Source organism: Melospiza melodia, chromosome 2, assembly GCF_035770615.1.
Source record: "Melospiza melodia melodia isolate bMelMel2 chromosome 2, bMelMel2.pri, whole genome shotgun sequence".
In the NCBI taxonomy this organism is placed as follows: domain Eukaryota; kingdom Metazoa; phylum Chordata; class Aves; order Passeriformes; family Passerellidae; genus Melospiza; species Melospiza melodia.
The window spans coordinates 140,180,886-140,198,157 of NC_086195.1; the positions used below are offsets into that span (position 1 = coordinate 140,180,886).

The 17,272-nt window shown below is 37.9% G+C and overlaps 1 protein-coding gene across 5 annotated transcripts in view; it reads right to left on the reverse strand.

Annotated features, from left to right (window-relative positions):
* The window catches only part of EPHA6 (EPH receptor A6), a 370,926-nt gene that overhangs the window by 87,263 nt on the left and 266,391 nt on the right, over positions 1-17,272 (reverse strand). For all 5 annotated transcript variants that reach the window (XM_063150201.1, XM_063150202.1, XM_063150198.1 and 2 more), the window contains 3 exons: positions 9,701-9,809; positions 6,926-6,996; positions 4,911-5,036 (listed from right to left, as the gene is read on the reverse strand). In XM_063150201.1, the coding sequence (XP_063006271.1) occupies positions 4,911-5,036; positions 6,926-6,996; positions 9,701-9,809 (306 nt within the window). The remainder of the gene's footprint in view (positions 1-4,910; positions 5,037-6,925; positions 6,997-9,700; positions 9,810-17,272) is intronic.

Below are 17,272 nucleotides of genomic sequence, written 5' to 3' on the forward strand. Positions count from 1 at the left end.
AGCACTTCAGAAGAAATAGTGAACATTGGTATCAACAGGTTTGGGATATATAACTGAGGAAGGAATGCAATGACACTTGGATTTTTATTTCACTGATGACAAAATATCTATTGATAGAAATATTTAACCCTAGGGGCGAAGTGCACTAAGACCTCTATGTTAAGAAAAGTCCTGAGACTATCAGAACACTTGACTATCCTTCAGCTACAGAAAACTTCTAAAAAGTACTTTATGCTGTTATGACCTAGAAAAGCACATGCATGTGGTTTATTTAAATGGAATTCCACACCTACTTGAAATTAATTATTTCCCTGTTCAGACAGCCAAAGGCCAACAGTCCCAGCAAAACTGGAGTTGTGCAGTGAGAGGAATCTCAAAACTTGCTTCCTCTGCTGTTTCCCTGTCTGTGTAAGGCCTGTGAAGGATGCGTGTCACCCTGAATTCTCCTTACACATTTAACAATTCAGTTTGTATGGAATCACAACTTTCCTTTGATCTTGAAGTCACACAGAAGTCATTTAGAGCCCCTACCAAACATACTTTGTCACTGCAGGTCAGTTTTCAATGGGTCATGATTCAGTAAATGAAACACAGAAATATTTCAAAGCATTTCTCAGTACAGTTTGCTTTCACAGCAAATCTAAATTTTTTACCCCATTCATTTCGGAATCAGAACTGCTAAAAACCAAAAAGCAAGTAATGAACAGATATATATTTAACTGGGGATTTAACACTCTGTCTATATTATTTTTCCCTAAACTTTAAGGATAGAAGTAAACAAAATAAAGGAGATCTATTCTGTAACAGTGCATCTTCAGATACGAAGCAAATCTAGAAGAGAGGTACATTAAAGGCACAACCTTCACCTCAGAAAATTATAACTCCCTGATATTACAGCATTAGAATGGATATTATCACAGGACTTTTATTTTATTAGGTTCTTTGGCTTCCACTAAAACAAAGCAAAGTTTTACTATCTTTAGATCCAGGAAGAGTGAGATTAAAATAACAATTTCATAGCTTGTCTTTCACGTCAATGACAAAGGCATCATCAAGTGCAGGAGTACAATTAACACATGCTGAACATAACCTCTGAATAAATTAGCAGCTTCCTAAACAGCTAAAAAAAAATCAAGTGGTCCCAGGCCTTCTTTGTACAGTTCCTCTCACCAATTTATTTCTACTTAATAAAAAAAAATAAATTAAAGATGTGTGCAAATATAAGATTTGTGAAAATATAGGTCATTGGGGTGATGCTCTGGGAATCTTTTGACAAAAGGGAAGGTTGTGTGAGGATTTTCCTATATAATTTTGTCCCTTTCACCTTTAGAAGGCTCTCCTTAAAGGTTTTCTTGCCTGACTACTTGCACTGAAAAAGCAGTAGATAATTTGGACTTGTAAAGTGCTCCCATATTAGGAAGTGATGAAACCTGAATGTTTTTCAGGAGACATGGTCTATCAATCTTCTGTTCTGTGACGTGTTCAGCAGGACCAGAACACTTCTCTAAAGCCATGACCTTATTGCATCTTGCTGGTTTTTCAAGCTTAAATGTCTAAAATGAGAATTATTTTCCAATTTCTTTCTCTTGGCGAAGCAAAAAATACTAGCACCTTAATATCCAGTGAAAAGCAAAAATACTAGAGCCTTAATATCCAGATTTTTAAAGAAATTCGGTGGCCAATAAATCTGCAGAATTGCAAAATCTCATTTTAAGACTAATTTGGAAAGCATAGGTTATAGAATAAACCATTTTGCTACTACAAGATTATACAAGAATATTACAGCTTCAGAATTTCATAAATAATGACATTCATCCCTCAGGGACTGTAAAAGGCTGTTACCAAGTGCTTTAAAATGAATTAAACTGAAGGAGGCAGCTGAACAACTTGCAGTTCCAAGCTTTATTATCTGTACAACATCCAAAGCAGGGGAAAGAACCCCTGTTTCTTTCACTTTTTTTGGATGCATGATTTGGAAAGTTAGAAAGAAATTTCCCTCCTCTTGGATATTGGGATTGATAAACTGGTGAACATAAAGACTACCAGCAGTTTTTTTGTTACATGATGTCAAACTTGAGATCACCAGCTACAGAACAGACAGAAACCTAAGGTGTATAATAACTTGTGCTTTAGACTAGATGGAGATCAATGGTAAAATTTAAAGCATTGAATTATTTACACCGAGACTTTGACAAGATTTCATCCCACAGTAGCTTTTCTACACTTCTGTTCAGATAAGGAATTTTCAATGTTTTTAAAGTCAAAAGGGGAATGGGTTCAACCAAAGGGGTTTTTCACATCTAAGAATCTCATTCTCAGTGCTCAAGTTTGAAGATAAACAGGATAAATGTTGACCCTGCAGCAGCTGACGTTCATGACTGCACGTGTAATAAGCTGAAGCTAAGAGCCAGATGTCAATGAAGTCAACATTTTACCTTGCTCCAGGGAAAAGGCTGATCACAACTAGAGAAAAAGACAGAGTCCACTGCCTGTTCAGTTTTAATAAAATGTAAATAATCTCTGGTTTAATAACAGAAACCTCACCCACCTTCCTGTATATTATACAAAAAGGAGCTAATTGAGCAGTCTAGAAATTTAATCTGTGCAAACCACACATCCCTTTCTGCATTCAGCAGGGCATATGTGATACTGAAAGTGAAACAGGAGTATTCAGTCACTTAAAATTCTGATGTGCAGCCTGGTATTACTGCATGGGATCAGAACAAATGTCTCACAGCACAGACAGAGGCTGCTGATAGAACTGAAAGGTCACAACACCAAATACAGCTCGACTCAGTTCCCCATTTCAGTCTTTACGCTTGTGGGAGAACTTGCAGGAGATTTAGATCATGCAAAGAATATTATATGCTCTGGGAAAAACTGAAGAGTTGGTCTCTCCTTGAGTTTCAACATTTTAACAAAGAATATAGGAGGATAATTGTAAATTTTAAGACAGATTTGATAAAGTAACTCTGGGAATTCATTCCTTGAAGAGGGGCTGAACCTTAAACCAAACAGCAAGAAGAGATGGAGCAGAAAAATGTGTATGGGTGAGATATAATTGCCAAATACTTTAAAGTATAACTTGGGTACAGAGTTAGGTTGGAGTTAAGCTGAGAAAAGAAACTAACTAAAAATAATTGCCTTGAATGTCACAGCCATCAGAACTGCAAGTAGTAAATTATCAAGAACTTTTGGACATGACTTTTTCCACTGCAAAAACAAACTGGAAACTGCTTTCAGGAGAAGAACAGTTTTAAAAATGTCATGACCAGAAATGCTGGTTTTTTTTGTTTTTTCAAGTATTTGTGATTTTACTTTAGCAGTTTCAGATTGAAGTATTTTGGTTCTTGAAAGAAAATAATTTTTGTTTACAAATTTTAAGTTACAGAAATTAAAAATGAGAATTAATGTCCAAAATAAAATGTCAGAACAGAACAAATTTAGAAGTGAATCTATTAACTGACTTGTTAAAAAAGATGTTGATTTTTGGTTTCACATAGGTGAAAACTGTAAACATCTTTTAATAGTAATTCTCTTGTGATAAGAAATCCATGTTTTATCCAATTGAAATGTGTAGTACAGAATTAGAGAGAATGCACAGAGATCTTTAGGACTGCTGAGAATTATACTGATATGTTATGTCCCTGAGCAGTTACTGAAGAACTGTGTGGGAATTTGTACTCTCCCTGCCTCAGCCATGGTGCTTAAACTGTATCTTGTATGCATGGAAATGGGTTTAAATTTCATTGCAACCTGTTTGCAAGTCCTGTTAGGTGAATATTGTTGAAGTTGACAAATTACCTATGTAATTTTATAAAATAAAAATCACAAAAATAAAACCCATAAAATTAAAATATGTCAAAGCACACACTTCCATGCATACAAGAAAGCAGAGAAGCTGAGAGAAGAGTTTTCATAAATGAATTAAACTGAGATTAAGGACACAATTTTAATCTGAACTAAAACAATTAATCCTTGTCTGTTGTATTCGACTGAAACCAGCAGTTACACAGATGTGGAATGTGGCTCAATCTGCTTTATAATCTAAGACATCAATATCTACAGTGTGTCTGAAGCAAGGGAAGAAATAGAAGAAAGCAAACTGAATCTTCCCTGCAGAGCTCAGCCCTCTGGGGGCTCTCCCAGGCTCATAATTCCAGAGGTGCACAGCTCCAGCTGCAGATGATGTGGTCCAAGCAATCAGGTAAACTGGGGCACTCCAGCACTATGGACAGCAATGTGAAACACAATTTTCTCTTTTACTTTCTCTCTCTCCTGTCTGCTACCACACCTGGTTTTATTTCTGTAGGATTATTGCACAACATTTTCTAGTGCATAAAACACTTAGCAACACTGGGGATATTTCCATGGTTATCAGTGCAGTAACATATCACTGAATGAGGGGTTTAAACTGTAAAATACCCTTCCTTTCTAGAGTGACTAAGATATATGAAACAATATAAAAAAAAAGAGGATTACAGGGCATCATTTTTCATACTGTCTACATCTTATCAACAGATCTTCCTCTTCTCCCTCTCTGCCAGTGATCCTCCTCCAGACAGAAAAGCCTATCCAAAGCCAGCCTCTCCTTTTCCTCCCTCATACTCCTCCAGTTTTCTATTTGAGAAAAAGTTGTTCTCAGTCTTCTCTATTCAGAACTTATATGCCCATAGAAAGAGATTCTGATCTAATTTCACCCTCAGTGACTGAGAATCCATGACAATAACTACGGCACATGCTGAGTGACACAGTGTTTTGAATACATCTGAAACAAAACAAAAAAGCCCCAACAAACCGGGCAAAAAAATCAATCCTACACAAAAACTGATAATGAATTAATTTCCTAAAACTTATAAAAAGCAGTATTGCCATGCCTAGAGATGTTTTTACAGTAGGGATAGTTTTACCTGCCCCAATGACTCTTTCAATACGAATTCTTGAAGGATCAATCTCCTTGGCAAACTCATGGACAGCAAGAGATGGATCTTCGTAAGTGTCTGGATCTATGTATGTTTTGAGTCCTGGGAAATGTACTGCAAGAAACAGAGAACAAGAGGAATCAGGAACTCCTTGACATTCATGCATTGCAACAATAGTTTTCTTTACTTTTTTTTGACTAGATAATTGAAAGGACTGAAAATAATATCTTCCAGGTTTAAAATTTCAGAAGCCAACAGAAGAAGCTGGTCACTTGAAAAAGGCTCTGCAGAAACACCAAGTGGGGGCTCAATGATATGGGGAAAAGCACGGCCTCAAAACAACAGTGATTATTGCCAAAGCAATTCATCTTCCCCTTTGCTGCTCCTTGGGCAATTGAGGCAATCTGTCCTTTGCTTTGAAAACAGTTGTTTCTAGTTCTCCCCTTTCATTTAGGAGTAGATGGCTGAACATCCTGTTTTGCCAAACAGGTCGAATCTTTGAGTTCCCTTTCTCTAAGGATGAATCCTGGAGGGCTGTGCTGCTTTGTTCTCTTCTGATCAGCTGGAACAGCCAGAGAGCCAGGTGCAAGACGACAACAAAAATATCCAAATCCATTTTCAAGATAATTTCTGTCTGTTTCCTTGGAGATGGCCATGGCAGTAGTGGGTTGGTGCCAGATTGCTTTGGCAGGCTCCAACAAGCTGTCATTTTCTGGCATGGCTGATATCCCTTGTGTTCCTGAGGGTAGCATGTTCAAGAACTTGTGTTGTTTCTTCTGGACTATTTGTGTGGGAATTCTTTTAGGCTGCTGCCATATTGTGATTAAGTTCTGGAAAACTCAAGTTGATGCTAATAATCCATCAATTTATCAGGACAAAGAGAGGCATCTGCAGCTGGGTCCAGAAAATCCTTTTAAAAAGAATGAAGCATTTCTCAGCCTTCTTTCTGCTGTCAGTTAATAGCTGAGCCTAAAACAGTAATTCCTCTTTATTCTTGGTTCTGTGGAGCACATATATGAGTAGAGACTTGCCCCCTCCAGTGTGATGCTGAGATCACTACAAATGAATGGGAAGGCTCTGAGATGAAGCTTTGTGTCAACATGAAATACAGTCACCATTTACCCTGGCCTGAAAGACACTGAGTGAGGCTTTTTTCAAATTCAGTCACGGTCTCAGAGGCATATATCAAACTCTCCAGGAGGAGGGTTTTTGTCTTACTTTATTTCTGGCCATGCTTGGAAACAAATGACAAAACCATCTTTCTAGGCAGTATACTTTATGGGCAAATGTGCCCTCTTCCTTGACAGCAAGAGACACTTGGCTCGATATAGTGGTGTCACCTGGAAAAATATTTTACTTCTGGTAACTTCTGTGTTGATCATAGCATTTCCAGAGATGTTATCAAAATGATGAAAGAATAAAATCTGATACCCTTTGCGCAATACCCTTTGAATAAAAAAAAATACATTTAAATTGTTACTCTAACAGGAAACAGTGAAGCAACTAATTTAAAGTAGGTAGCTAAACTAAGCTATATAAACTAAGCTATAGAAACTAATTATTGCCCATGAGAGATCACCAGGATTTTATCTCACTGTACTGATCAGTGAGCAGGAACATGAGGGAAGACAACCCATTCCACTTCTTATTTCTTGGCTGGCTGGAAGTGTAGATCCCTAAATCCAAAGAGAACTAGAAACAAATAAGTCATACAGTCACCAGGAGAGGAATTTTGAGGCAGAAATCCAATGTCCAGAACAACTGAGAATTTAAAGAAATAAACCTGAAAATCTGCTAAATATTATAAGCTGAATACCAAAAATCCCTTCAATAATAGATTTAAGTGAAATTGCAAACAAAAATGAAGACCATTGATGATGCAGACAAGAAGGAACTACTCAAATAACCTGATTAAAACATCAAGGGCAAAATTTGTTCAGGAAACAGTGGGCTTTCTTCATTTAAAACATGATATAGACATAATATAGTGTTGAACTACTTACAGTGTCCATTTTGCAAATGAGCCCTTCTTTTCTCCTCAGATTTCATTTTGGCCTTTATGTACCACTGGCATCTTTCAAGAAAAACAAGTGAGGTTTTATATAAAATACTTGCCATGAATAAAACAGATGTACACTGAGTTTTATCTGCAATTTTATGAAAGCTAAGTTCTTTGCCTTTGGAAATATATTTACTTATGAATCTAAAGAGGGAAATATGCATGATGAAATACAAATAGATTATAAACAAAGAAAAACAAATCATGGTTGAATGATTAGCATGACAATGACTATCTGAGTTTAAGTTTGATGTAATACTTTTTTTTATGTTTGACTCCTCCAGGGAATTCTGATACTTCAATAAATTATTACTTTCCTGTGTTCCTGTTTGCATACATAGACCTGTAGTAATTAAACCTTATCCCACTAACTTTCATATACAGTGGGTAAAATACTCTCTCATTTTCTTCATACAGAATTATAATGACTTCCCCATGTTTCATGAGAAAAGAAAATATTTTTTCACATCAGGACCCCTTTTTTCTCTTTTGCTGAGTGGCTCTGTGTAGTTTGAGCTGCTGAACACTGCCTACCTGCAGGTCTGATAATGCTGATTTAGGAGGTCATAGGCAGGACCAACTGTTTCAGTCAAGAAAAAACAAAGTATTTGCTCTTGGTCCTACAGCTCTTTGTCACTCACTGAGCAGCCTAAAAATTACTGTTTAGAGGGAAATCTTTTGGTTTAAGGGACAGCAAAGGGTTGTTGAGGCTCTGATGCCTGTGGAGAACAGCAGTGCCTGTGGATGTGTGTGAACATTAACAGCATTATAAAATTAAACAAAAATAATTACAGTCAGTAAATCTATTTTAAGAGTGAAGATCTTGGAGGAATAGGTGAACACACCCACCTCATTTCAATGGTTTGTTGAAACTGCTAAAACACAGTAGGAACAGTCACAAGTTCATTCGCTGCTACACAGATGATGAGGAGGAATTTAAGGGCAGAAACTCCTGAGGCTGATGTGCCCTTGTGGGGGAATGCAAACCAGTGGATTCTCAGACCCTGTGGAAACCTTGAGATTGAACACCAGTTGCTGGGACTCCCTAAGGATGCCAGTGCCATTATTAGGATCTGAACAAGTGGTCTGTAGGGTGCCACCTGTCCAGAGCCCTAAACACAAGTTCTTACACTCCAAGTGCTTGCCCAAGGGGACAGGCAAAGAAACAAGACTTCAAATTCACCCAATCCTCCTAAAATTCCATGTCGCCCCTAAGTTTGACTACAGAAGCCAGTGACTAATCACCAGTGGAGGAGTCTCCTCATTCTCTGCTCATGCTGGCTGCAGAGCAATGGGAGATCAGGCTGAATCAGATTGAGCTTTAACATCCCATGTCCTGAAACTGAGCCAGGACCCCAGTCCTGTGTGTTGAAGCCTCTGCTGCTTCCATATTCCTATCTGCAATTGACAGCCCTGCTTCCTGCTTGCTCCTGGTGGATAATGACCCAGCAGAGTGCAGAGGCAGGTGCTCATTTCACCCAGCCTCTCCACTCTGAATAGGCTCATCAGCAGCCCTGAGACTCGACAGCTCATCCAATTGGTAATTCTAAACAGTGAAGCAGAGCACATCTGTAGGGTACCAGTGCCATTTTTCATGCTGAAATTTGCCTCCAGTCCTAGAGTAAATTGAGTATTTATTCAAAATCTCCTTGCTCTGTCTTCTGTGGAACATGCTCTTATCACTGCATTTAAGCAGCACAGCAAAATGAATTCCTATCTTACATAATTGAAATGGTCCCATTGAGTAAGGCAGTAGAAAGCTAAGAGAATCTCTGATATTCTTAACAGTAGAAAACAGGAGGAAGAAACAGAAAGAAAACAATTTCCATTTTTTTTTTCATTCCCAAGTTTAGTGATTTTTTTCCTAAAGGAAGAGTTTGAGCTGTTTCAGGATTTCACATATGGATTCCACACAATCATTTTCTCTGGAAATTTGTCTCTGTCTAAATAATTCCTCTCTCTTCTGAAACATCCTACTCTTTGTCACCTTCTGTAGTAATTGCAGGAATATTTACTCAGCCTCTAAGATTATCTAAGGCCACAATATGTTCCAAGGTTAACTGCTCTCATTACCTTCACCAGAATGCTAGATTTAACTGGTTTTATTATTTAGCATAGAGAAAATTAAGTCACATAATGGCAGCTACTGCAGTGCCATCTTTAGGGTATTGCAAAAAAAATCTCTGGCCCACACTGATAGAACTTCACTTTGTGTTCAAATTAGAGGTAATGCTATACCAACAAAACAGATGTGTAATTACAAATCTAAAAGTGCAGCACCCTCTGTTGATATCTGAGCAGTGCACTCCCTAAAGTTTTGCAATTGATAGTTATGAGATTTTGTAAAATACACTGTGAGGATTTTTTCCTTCTTTTTCTCCTTCTTTTTTTTTTTCTCTTTTCCATGTAATGTCAGAGCCTTGAGGTCGCAGCAGGTATACTGCATTTTTAAATGATCACTCTGAAGGCAAGAGGTCCAGAAACTTATTTCTAAATACCCATACTACTTCTTGATTTCACATAATTTCTTATCTTCCCAAACTGTGTCTTTATGAAAAACCACACTTACAAAAGAACTGTAGGACCAGTGCTGAACAAAGAGGATATTCCACCTGGTCTAACCCTAACTGTAGCTCTGAAAATGTGGTTTAATGACTTGAATATTATTCTTAAATTCTTAATTTTAGATGGGACTATATGAGAACAGTGTTTTCATTACCTGCCAGTGATGAGGAAGAACAAGGTGAGGATGACCAGCAGAGTGAATCCACCCACAGCAGCAGTGGCAATTACAAGAATCTGTCCCTGCTCTGCAGCCATATCAGAAGCTGAAAGAGAAGCACAGAGAAAAGGGGTTGATGCTCCATCCATCATCCAGGGATTTTGGAGAATGGCTGAAATAATTTCAATGGTCAAATGGTGCAATTTTTTTTTTATGTTTTCCTCAGTGTTCAGCAAGGGCATCAGATGCAAATGTGTCTGTGAAATAAGAAACCATAATCCATATCCCAACTAGGATGGGGGGAGAAGATATTTGCAGGTTTCTGAAAGGAGGATTTGTCATTATCAGACACTTGCAATTTACTAAAGTTTGAACATGACAGGATTTTGGACACAAAATTGTATTTTCTTCCTTAGCTTATCTCAATCCTGCACCTAATTCAGAAGTGTCTCCATCCCCCTGTCCCAGTGAAGTCAGCAGCAGTGCTGGGTATGTGAAGATACTAAATTGGGTTCAGGAGAAAGGAAAAGCAAAACCCCCACACCTAATTTGTAGCTTCACACATTCTTCAGCATGTCTACTGTTCAGTTTCATTGTCACAAAATACATATAGTTTATCATAACATGCTTTGGTGATTAGCAACACTGTAGTTGACAAAAAAAATAAATGCTTATGCCTCTTGTTTTTCTCTCTGCTTTTTTGTAGGATGTTTAGGAGCTAAAAAGATCACCTGAAATGATCCATTCACTTCCTAATTTTGTTAATTTATAGTGTGTAATATTAAATTTTTACATGGAGTATTTACCTCCTTATAGTCCAGGTGGTCCTCACTGTCCAAATACAACATAAGCAGAAAAAGAATTAGGCTCCTTTTTTCTGTCTCCTGTCTTGTGACTCCAAAGTTTTATTTGTTAAACTCTGTTCCACTTGAACATTTACACCACATGACATTTACCCAATTCTTACTATTTCCATGGGAAATAAAACATTGTATTGAAAGAAGAATAAATAATTCAATTCAATGGCTTCTGAAAACAGGAGTAAATACAGAAAAGGGAATAATTTTTACATCAGGGAAGCAACTTTGATTTGCTAAACTTGCAAACAATTCAATAAGTGAAATTTTCAGCTTTCTTTAGGCATCAGGTGATTAAAGCTTAAGGAAATCACCCAGGCTGCTCTCGAGAAAGCTCAGCAGGTGATATTGTGTCAATTTGTAGCTGACGCAGCTCAATGCAATGAACACATTGCTATCCAAAGCCTCATAAAACACTGTTTCCTAGAATAGCATTTGGCTTCTAACAAGATTTGTGTGTGGCTTAAAAACTCATGGTGTAAACTGGCTTTGTAAGAGCAATTTTCAGCAAAACAAACTTTTTAGGTTTCTGCCATTAGCTTTCTGTCCAAATAATTTGATGGAAGCATGCACAGGCAGTAAATTACAAGGGATTCAGTGGCCAGAAAAGTTAAATGTACACATCTTCCAAGAAATGATGGAGCAAATATTGACTGAACAGTTAAATGATATCTAGTGATGTTATGGCAGTGGATTCCAGCTCTGTGTTACCTTCCACTCAGGCTCAGGTTTAGTTGGAGAAATGCAACATAACAAATATCATGCCACACAAGTAACAATGCCAATGCTGAATACAATTTTCAGACTAGTGAGGGTTGTGCTAAATCTGGCAAAGATTATTAAAGTCAGGCAAGGTTTGAAGTTGTGCGTGGAGAAGGTTTCAGAGAAATCTTTCCTGCCCATCTCTGAAGTGGAGAGGACAAACTGCAGCTCTCCTTTTGTTTTTAATAGGAAGAAGATGTGTGCAAAAATAGTGAATTTGGCAGGAGGAAAGCAAAACGCAAGCACAAAATTAACAGCAAAATTTGTCAAAAGACAAATTAACTGTGATTTTTATCAACAGACGTTCATTGCCAAAGCAACAACCCAGGAACCTTCCAGGTTTTGCAAATGTAGGGGCTGATGCCATGGCCCAAAGAAGCAGCAGCAGCTACCAAGATGAAGATGTGTCCTGGATCATTTCTGGATGGAGCTCCTCTTAATTTATGTTCTAGCTAAAACAGCATCCAATCCACCATTTAATAACATACATTTTTCTATGAGGAACCCAAGTCACATTAATGAAGGGGAGAAATTCAGACTGATTTATGTTCTTTCTGACTGTAAACAATACAGATTTCTAGCTGAGACTGTACCTACTTGAAAAGTGATAATTCTGTTTCTCTTGTTTGTATTTTACAGAGTTGAAGACATGAGGATTCTTTTTTTCATGTAGTTAAATCACTACAAGGAGTTTTCAAGCCTGAAACTTCCAGATGACCTTAATTTACCTGTCAGATAAAAATGTCAAATGACAGACAAGAATAATTGGAAAATGTGAATTTGCTAAAAACTGACAGAGAGGCTGGTAAGGCAAAATGATGTAAATATTTGTACACAGACTTATCACATACAGGTAAAAAGTTCCACAAAAAACTATTTAGGCATTGAGAAGACAGTAATCAGAGACTCTCAATACCTAGAATTTTTACAGCATTTTACCATTCTAAATTAAATTCTATGTGTCTCTCAACTCTCTGCTCTTTTCTCATTTCTCCAGCTTTGTCTTATGGTGAAGTTGAAAATACTAAGAGCATTATTTGTTTCTGTTGCGCACGCTCTTGAATATTTTTTGTCACTTCCTGGTTTTCCTTTCTTATTTTTTTCTGTGTATATTTGTCTATGACCCTGTGTTTCTCCTCAGAACTACTGGATTATACAAGACAGAAAAACAAAAAAAGAAACGAGTTCCTGCAACCTCATTTCATATCTTTGTGTGTACATAGAGTGCCGCATCTAATCACAGAAGTACACAGCATTTTTTCCAGAATCTCATGTTGGACAATATGGCCAGCATTCCTATAGCTAAAATCAATATTTTGTTGTCTCTGCACTATCCAGGGCACCTGAACTTTATCATAAACCATGAGCAGAGCTCAGGGAGCTTAGCACCCCTCTAACTGGGCTGACGGCTTAGTCTGGTTCTATTTTGTCCACCTGTCTCCTAAGTGAGTTCACTTGGAAAGAAAACACTTAAAAATGAGTAGTTAAGACAAGAAAAAGGGAGAATATATGACTTATGCAAGATGTTTCAGTAGTTTACTGCAATGTTTGGGTGGCATAACTCTTCAAGCACATTTTACCTGCTACTGATGTGATTAGTCCAAGTGATTTTAAATCTACAGCATGGCTTATATATGCACCCAGTAGCTTAGATCCAGATAAACTCCTCACTGCCATTGCTCTCCATGCTTAACTCATGCTATATGCCTGAAATGATGCTAGAAGTTTCTAATTGCATTGTTTCAGCTTCCTTGCTCAACACCATGCCCAGAAATCCCCTCTGCATCCAGCCTGGTGTCAGTTCTGCCCCTACAATCCACTTTTTACATCCATGCCCTGTCTCATCTTCTCTCTACCTTCTTCATCCAGATGTAAGGAGGAGGAGCAGCACCTTCCCTCCCCTCTGGGCTGAAGGGAAATACCCTGAGGCTTCCTCTTTTCCTCACTGGGCACACTGGAAGAAATTGTGCAGATGTTTTAGTCCCAGTGCAAGAGGCTGAAAACCAGAGAGAATCTTTCAGCTCTGCTCTTTCTTTGACCACATTTCTCCAAAACATTTTACAAATTGGTGTATTTGGTATGAAAGAGCTGGAAGCCCCAGTGACAGCTCACTTCTGTCTCTCAGCTACATCCCTTGGCCACTTCAATTTGACATCAATCAGGCATCAGACCCTCCAGCAGACTGGAAGATAAAAAAGTGACAGCAAGACAGCCAGACTGATAACAGTGAGCAGCTGTAAGACAGATAAGTGTGGACAGTGAGTGCTGGAGCTCTAACAGACAGCAACAGGCTGTCAGGGGGATTTACAAGGCACTGTAAACAACAGTGCTTAAGAACAACAGGTAAGAAAAACACAAAGTCTCATTAGGGCAACCTTTACATTTTCACAAGTGCAAATGCATTTCCCGTGCAGTTCCTGTGATACAGTGAGCTGATGGGCTCCAGTCAAAGGGGAATTGGGAAGGCAAAGGTGAACTTAAAAGGGACTGTCACTAGCATAAGAATGTAAAACTTTTTGGTGCCTATCCACTTGAAATACCTCTTCAAAGTGTTTCCCCCTAATATCCTTCCTGGCCAGTGGATACATGGAAAGCCTGTGCAGCCAGTTTGAGATCTGAATGAGGATGTTGCTCGTGTTTAGGAAATGCAGAGGAGAATTGAAGTCTGGGTTTTCTGCAGACATGCAGTGGTGCAATCAGATTTGATTCCCAAAATCAAATGTGAAGAAAAAATGGCTAAAAGTATTAAACACACCAAGGAAATAATTAAAGACTAAATGAGACATTCTTTGGTATCCAGAGCTGACTAATACTGAACCAACAGTAGGATTTGGCAGAGGTGGGGAGACATCTAACAAGAAGTTTCTAAATATGAGATATGTGTCATCTGATTTGTTTTTGTTTCAATAAGAAATTCAATTTACTATTGTCAAAACATTAAAAATCATAAAAAACCCATGAAAACTCAATTTTGCATTGGTAATACTACAGATTTTTCTAAAAATCCTTAGGATAGCTTCTCTGTCATGGCATGAACCAGGGCATGTGCTTAAACCTGCACTGGAATCAATGATTCAGGACCCTTTTCTTGGGCTTTGGAGTTCTGGAAAGAATGGAGTCACATCAAGTGGCAAACCCAAAATAGCTTGATTTGAGGATGAAAAATTAGAGATAGATTTTTTTGGATGTAGGAAGAGGGAGAAGAATGTGAAAATTCAGCAGAATTTTCTGGCAATACACAAAAACCACCACCTGAGACTATGGTAAAGAAATTAAAGTTATTGATCCATCAAGACTGCAGTTTCAGCCAATTATTTTTTCACAGTCTTCAACTTTATAAAACACCTAATCAGGTATTCCATTAGCATTTCTGAAATGTATTGTTAATAATTTAAAGTATACAAAGTCTGCATTGCTTTTGGATTAAATATCATAATTCACATTCACAAATTCACATTTATTACTCTGTCCAGCCCAAGCACAAGTACACAGTGAATAAATGTGCATGAATGCTACTTTGTCCCTTAGGTCCCTTTCAGAACAAGCCAACCATTCCACCTGCAGATTATTTTTTCCTAATGATGAGAAGGCCAAGAAGGAAAATACCTTGATTTTAGAACAAGCCCTGCTTAGGCATGAAAACTGCCTAAAAGCTGTAAATTGTCCAATATTTTTAAACTTCCTCTGTGCAAAAGGACCTCTGAGGTAATGTAAATAAAATCTTCTCTAGGAAAAAAATAAAAAGAATCATTAATTAAAAAAAAGAACCCAACAAAATCAACCAACCAAAAAAGATATTCCAAAACCAGCTGGTTAGAAGAGAGGAGAAAAAAAAATCAGAGTGGTTACAGTCAGAGATTAAAGCATCTCTGCCCTAGGAAAAATGTTTTTCTTAATTGTCAGAACACATTTCATTCTCTGTTAGGAAGGAGCAGAGTGTTTCTGTGGTGACTCAGATAGCTGGTAATTCTGACAGATAAAAGCAGGAGCTACAAGTGAGGTTTGTGCTCCCATTTAAAGCCTCAGCAGTGGCAGCTGTGTGTGTGCTGCAGTGCATGAAAACCTGCCAGCTTTGCCACCAGTGCTTTGCCTGTAAGGTGCTGAAACAGAGACTGAATAAAATGGCAACAAGAAACAAAGTCTCAAGTGGTGGTTGCTGTGCTTTGGAAAGGTTTCACATTTCCCAGGTGCAGTTCTGGGCTTTAAAAAGGGGAGAAATGCCTGTTAGCATCCATTCATCCATTCCTGCTTCCTTGAGGAGAATTTTTCTGACTATCCTAGGTAGCTCCATTTCCTATCAAAAAGAAAACACAAATTTTACTCTTATGGATGCTCCACTTATTTTTCTTTGCAGCAGGGAGAAGAGTTCACAGCAGAGCTCCCCAGGCTGTGCCTGCCTCAGGCTGTGGTACAGTAAGTGAGGGTGCTTGCCAAAAAGCACATCAGCATTGATAACTAACTTCTTCCACTACTACTGCAGATTTGCTCTTCTCTCCCTCATGCACCACCTTCAGCAATCCCACCAAAATGTTTCAGTGTTGCTGGTGATGATGTAGCTATTTTACCCTTTATAACTTTATAACTGAAGTGACCCAGGTAGTGTTTCACCTAGGACACTGTCCTGCCAAAGGACAATGTGTTTTAGGACATTGACATACACATGTCACAGCTAATGAATCATTAATTTTCTATAATTAGGCTATCAAAGAAAAAACTTAATTTTTGATTTCTTGCTATAGCACCATCTATTAACAAATTCTGTCAACATTCAAGCAGGGTAAATGGAATAACTTTGGATGTTTACCTGCATCTGCGCTGGGAATTAATTCTTCTGTACTGTAATATGTTCATTTGGCAGGGAGCTGAAGGATGCTACAATTTAAGGTTGATTAAAGAGGATTTTTATCAAATGCAGGACATATAATATTTTTTGTTATTTTCATGAGACTGCTGGTTGATAAATTCTCTTTTCATAACACAGATTTTTAAATCACTCTATTCTTCCCAGCCTTCTCATGAAAATGCTACTTTTGAGTTAATTCAAATATAATTCAAAGTCCACAAAAAGTAATTGCTAAAGTGGAATTTTCACCAAGTGACTTGTTTCTAGTGAGGAGGGTTCGAAAGAGTTGCAATAGACTGCCTTGGCCTAATATTATTTGCTTTCTTTCAGAAAAATTGAGAAAAATGTATATTAAAAAAATGAGAAAATTTTCAGCTGAGCTGCCCATGGCCAGAACAGTAAATGATGAAGAGAGATTCCTACACAGCTGGAGTAGAACTGGTTTGTAAGACAGACGCAGGCCAGCAAGGGCAAATTAATATTTATGGGTAGTGACAGAACCAAGCAGCCCAAATCTCAACACAACTCTCCCAAATCTCTCTGTGTAAATGCTACTCAGTATCTTGAAATACTGACAAAACCATGGCTGTATTCTATTTATTCAGCTATGTGAAACCATGCACTAGTTTAGGCAGCAAGAGCTTAGACACAAAAGTAAAAAGAAACCAGAATTATTGAGAGATAAATTGTGTTAGGTCTGTACATGGCATCATAAACAGATTTATTTTTCCAGTCTGTTTCAGTACCAGGTTCAGCTTTGATGTTATACTCAAAAAGGATGTTAAAATTAAGCTTACCAGGCAGCCAGCTGCATCAGTGCACTGAGAAGGAGAGATGGGGCCAGGATGGAGTAAGGGGAACGTCACTCCCAGGAGATTCCCTCAATACCAATGAGGGAAATGTCACTGGAGCCACAGTTTTCCTGATTTAGATGGGCAAGTGACATTTTCACAATGCGAATTCTCACAGAGGTTTAAATGCTATTTTCTTTTTACATGAATTAAGCCCTGTATTTATTGCACCAGAAGATGCAGACAAGATCTACTGAAATTCTTGAAAGCACCCAAGTGCTCAACTCCTATTCAAACCAATTGGCTTAAGTACCCA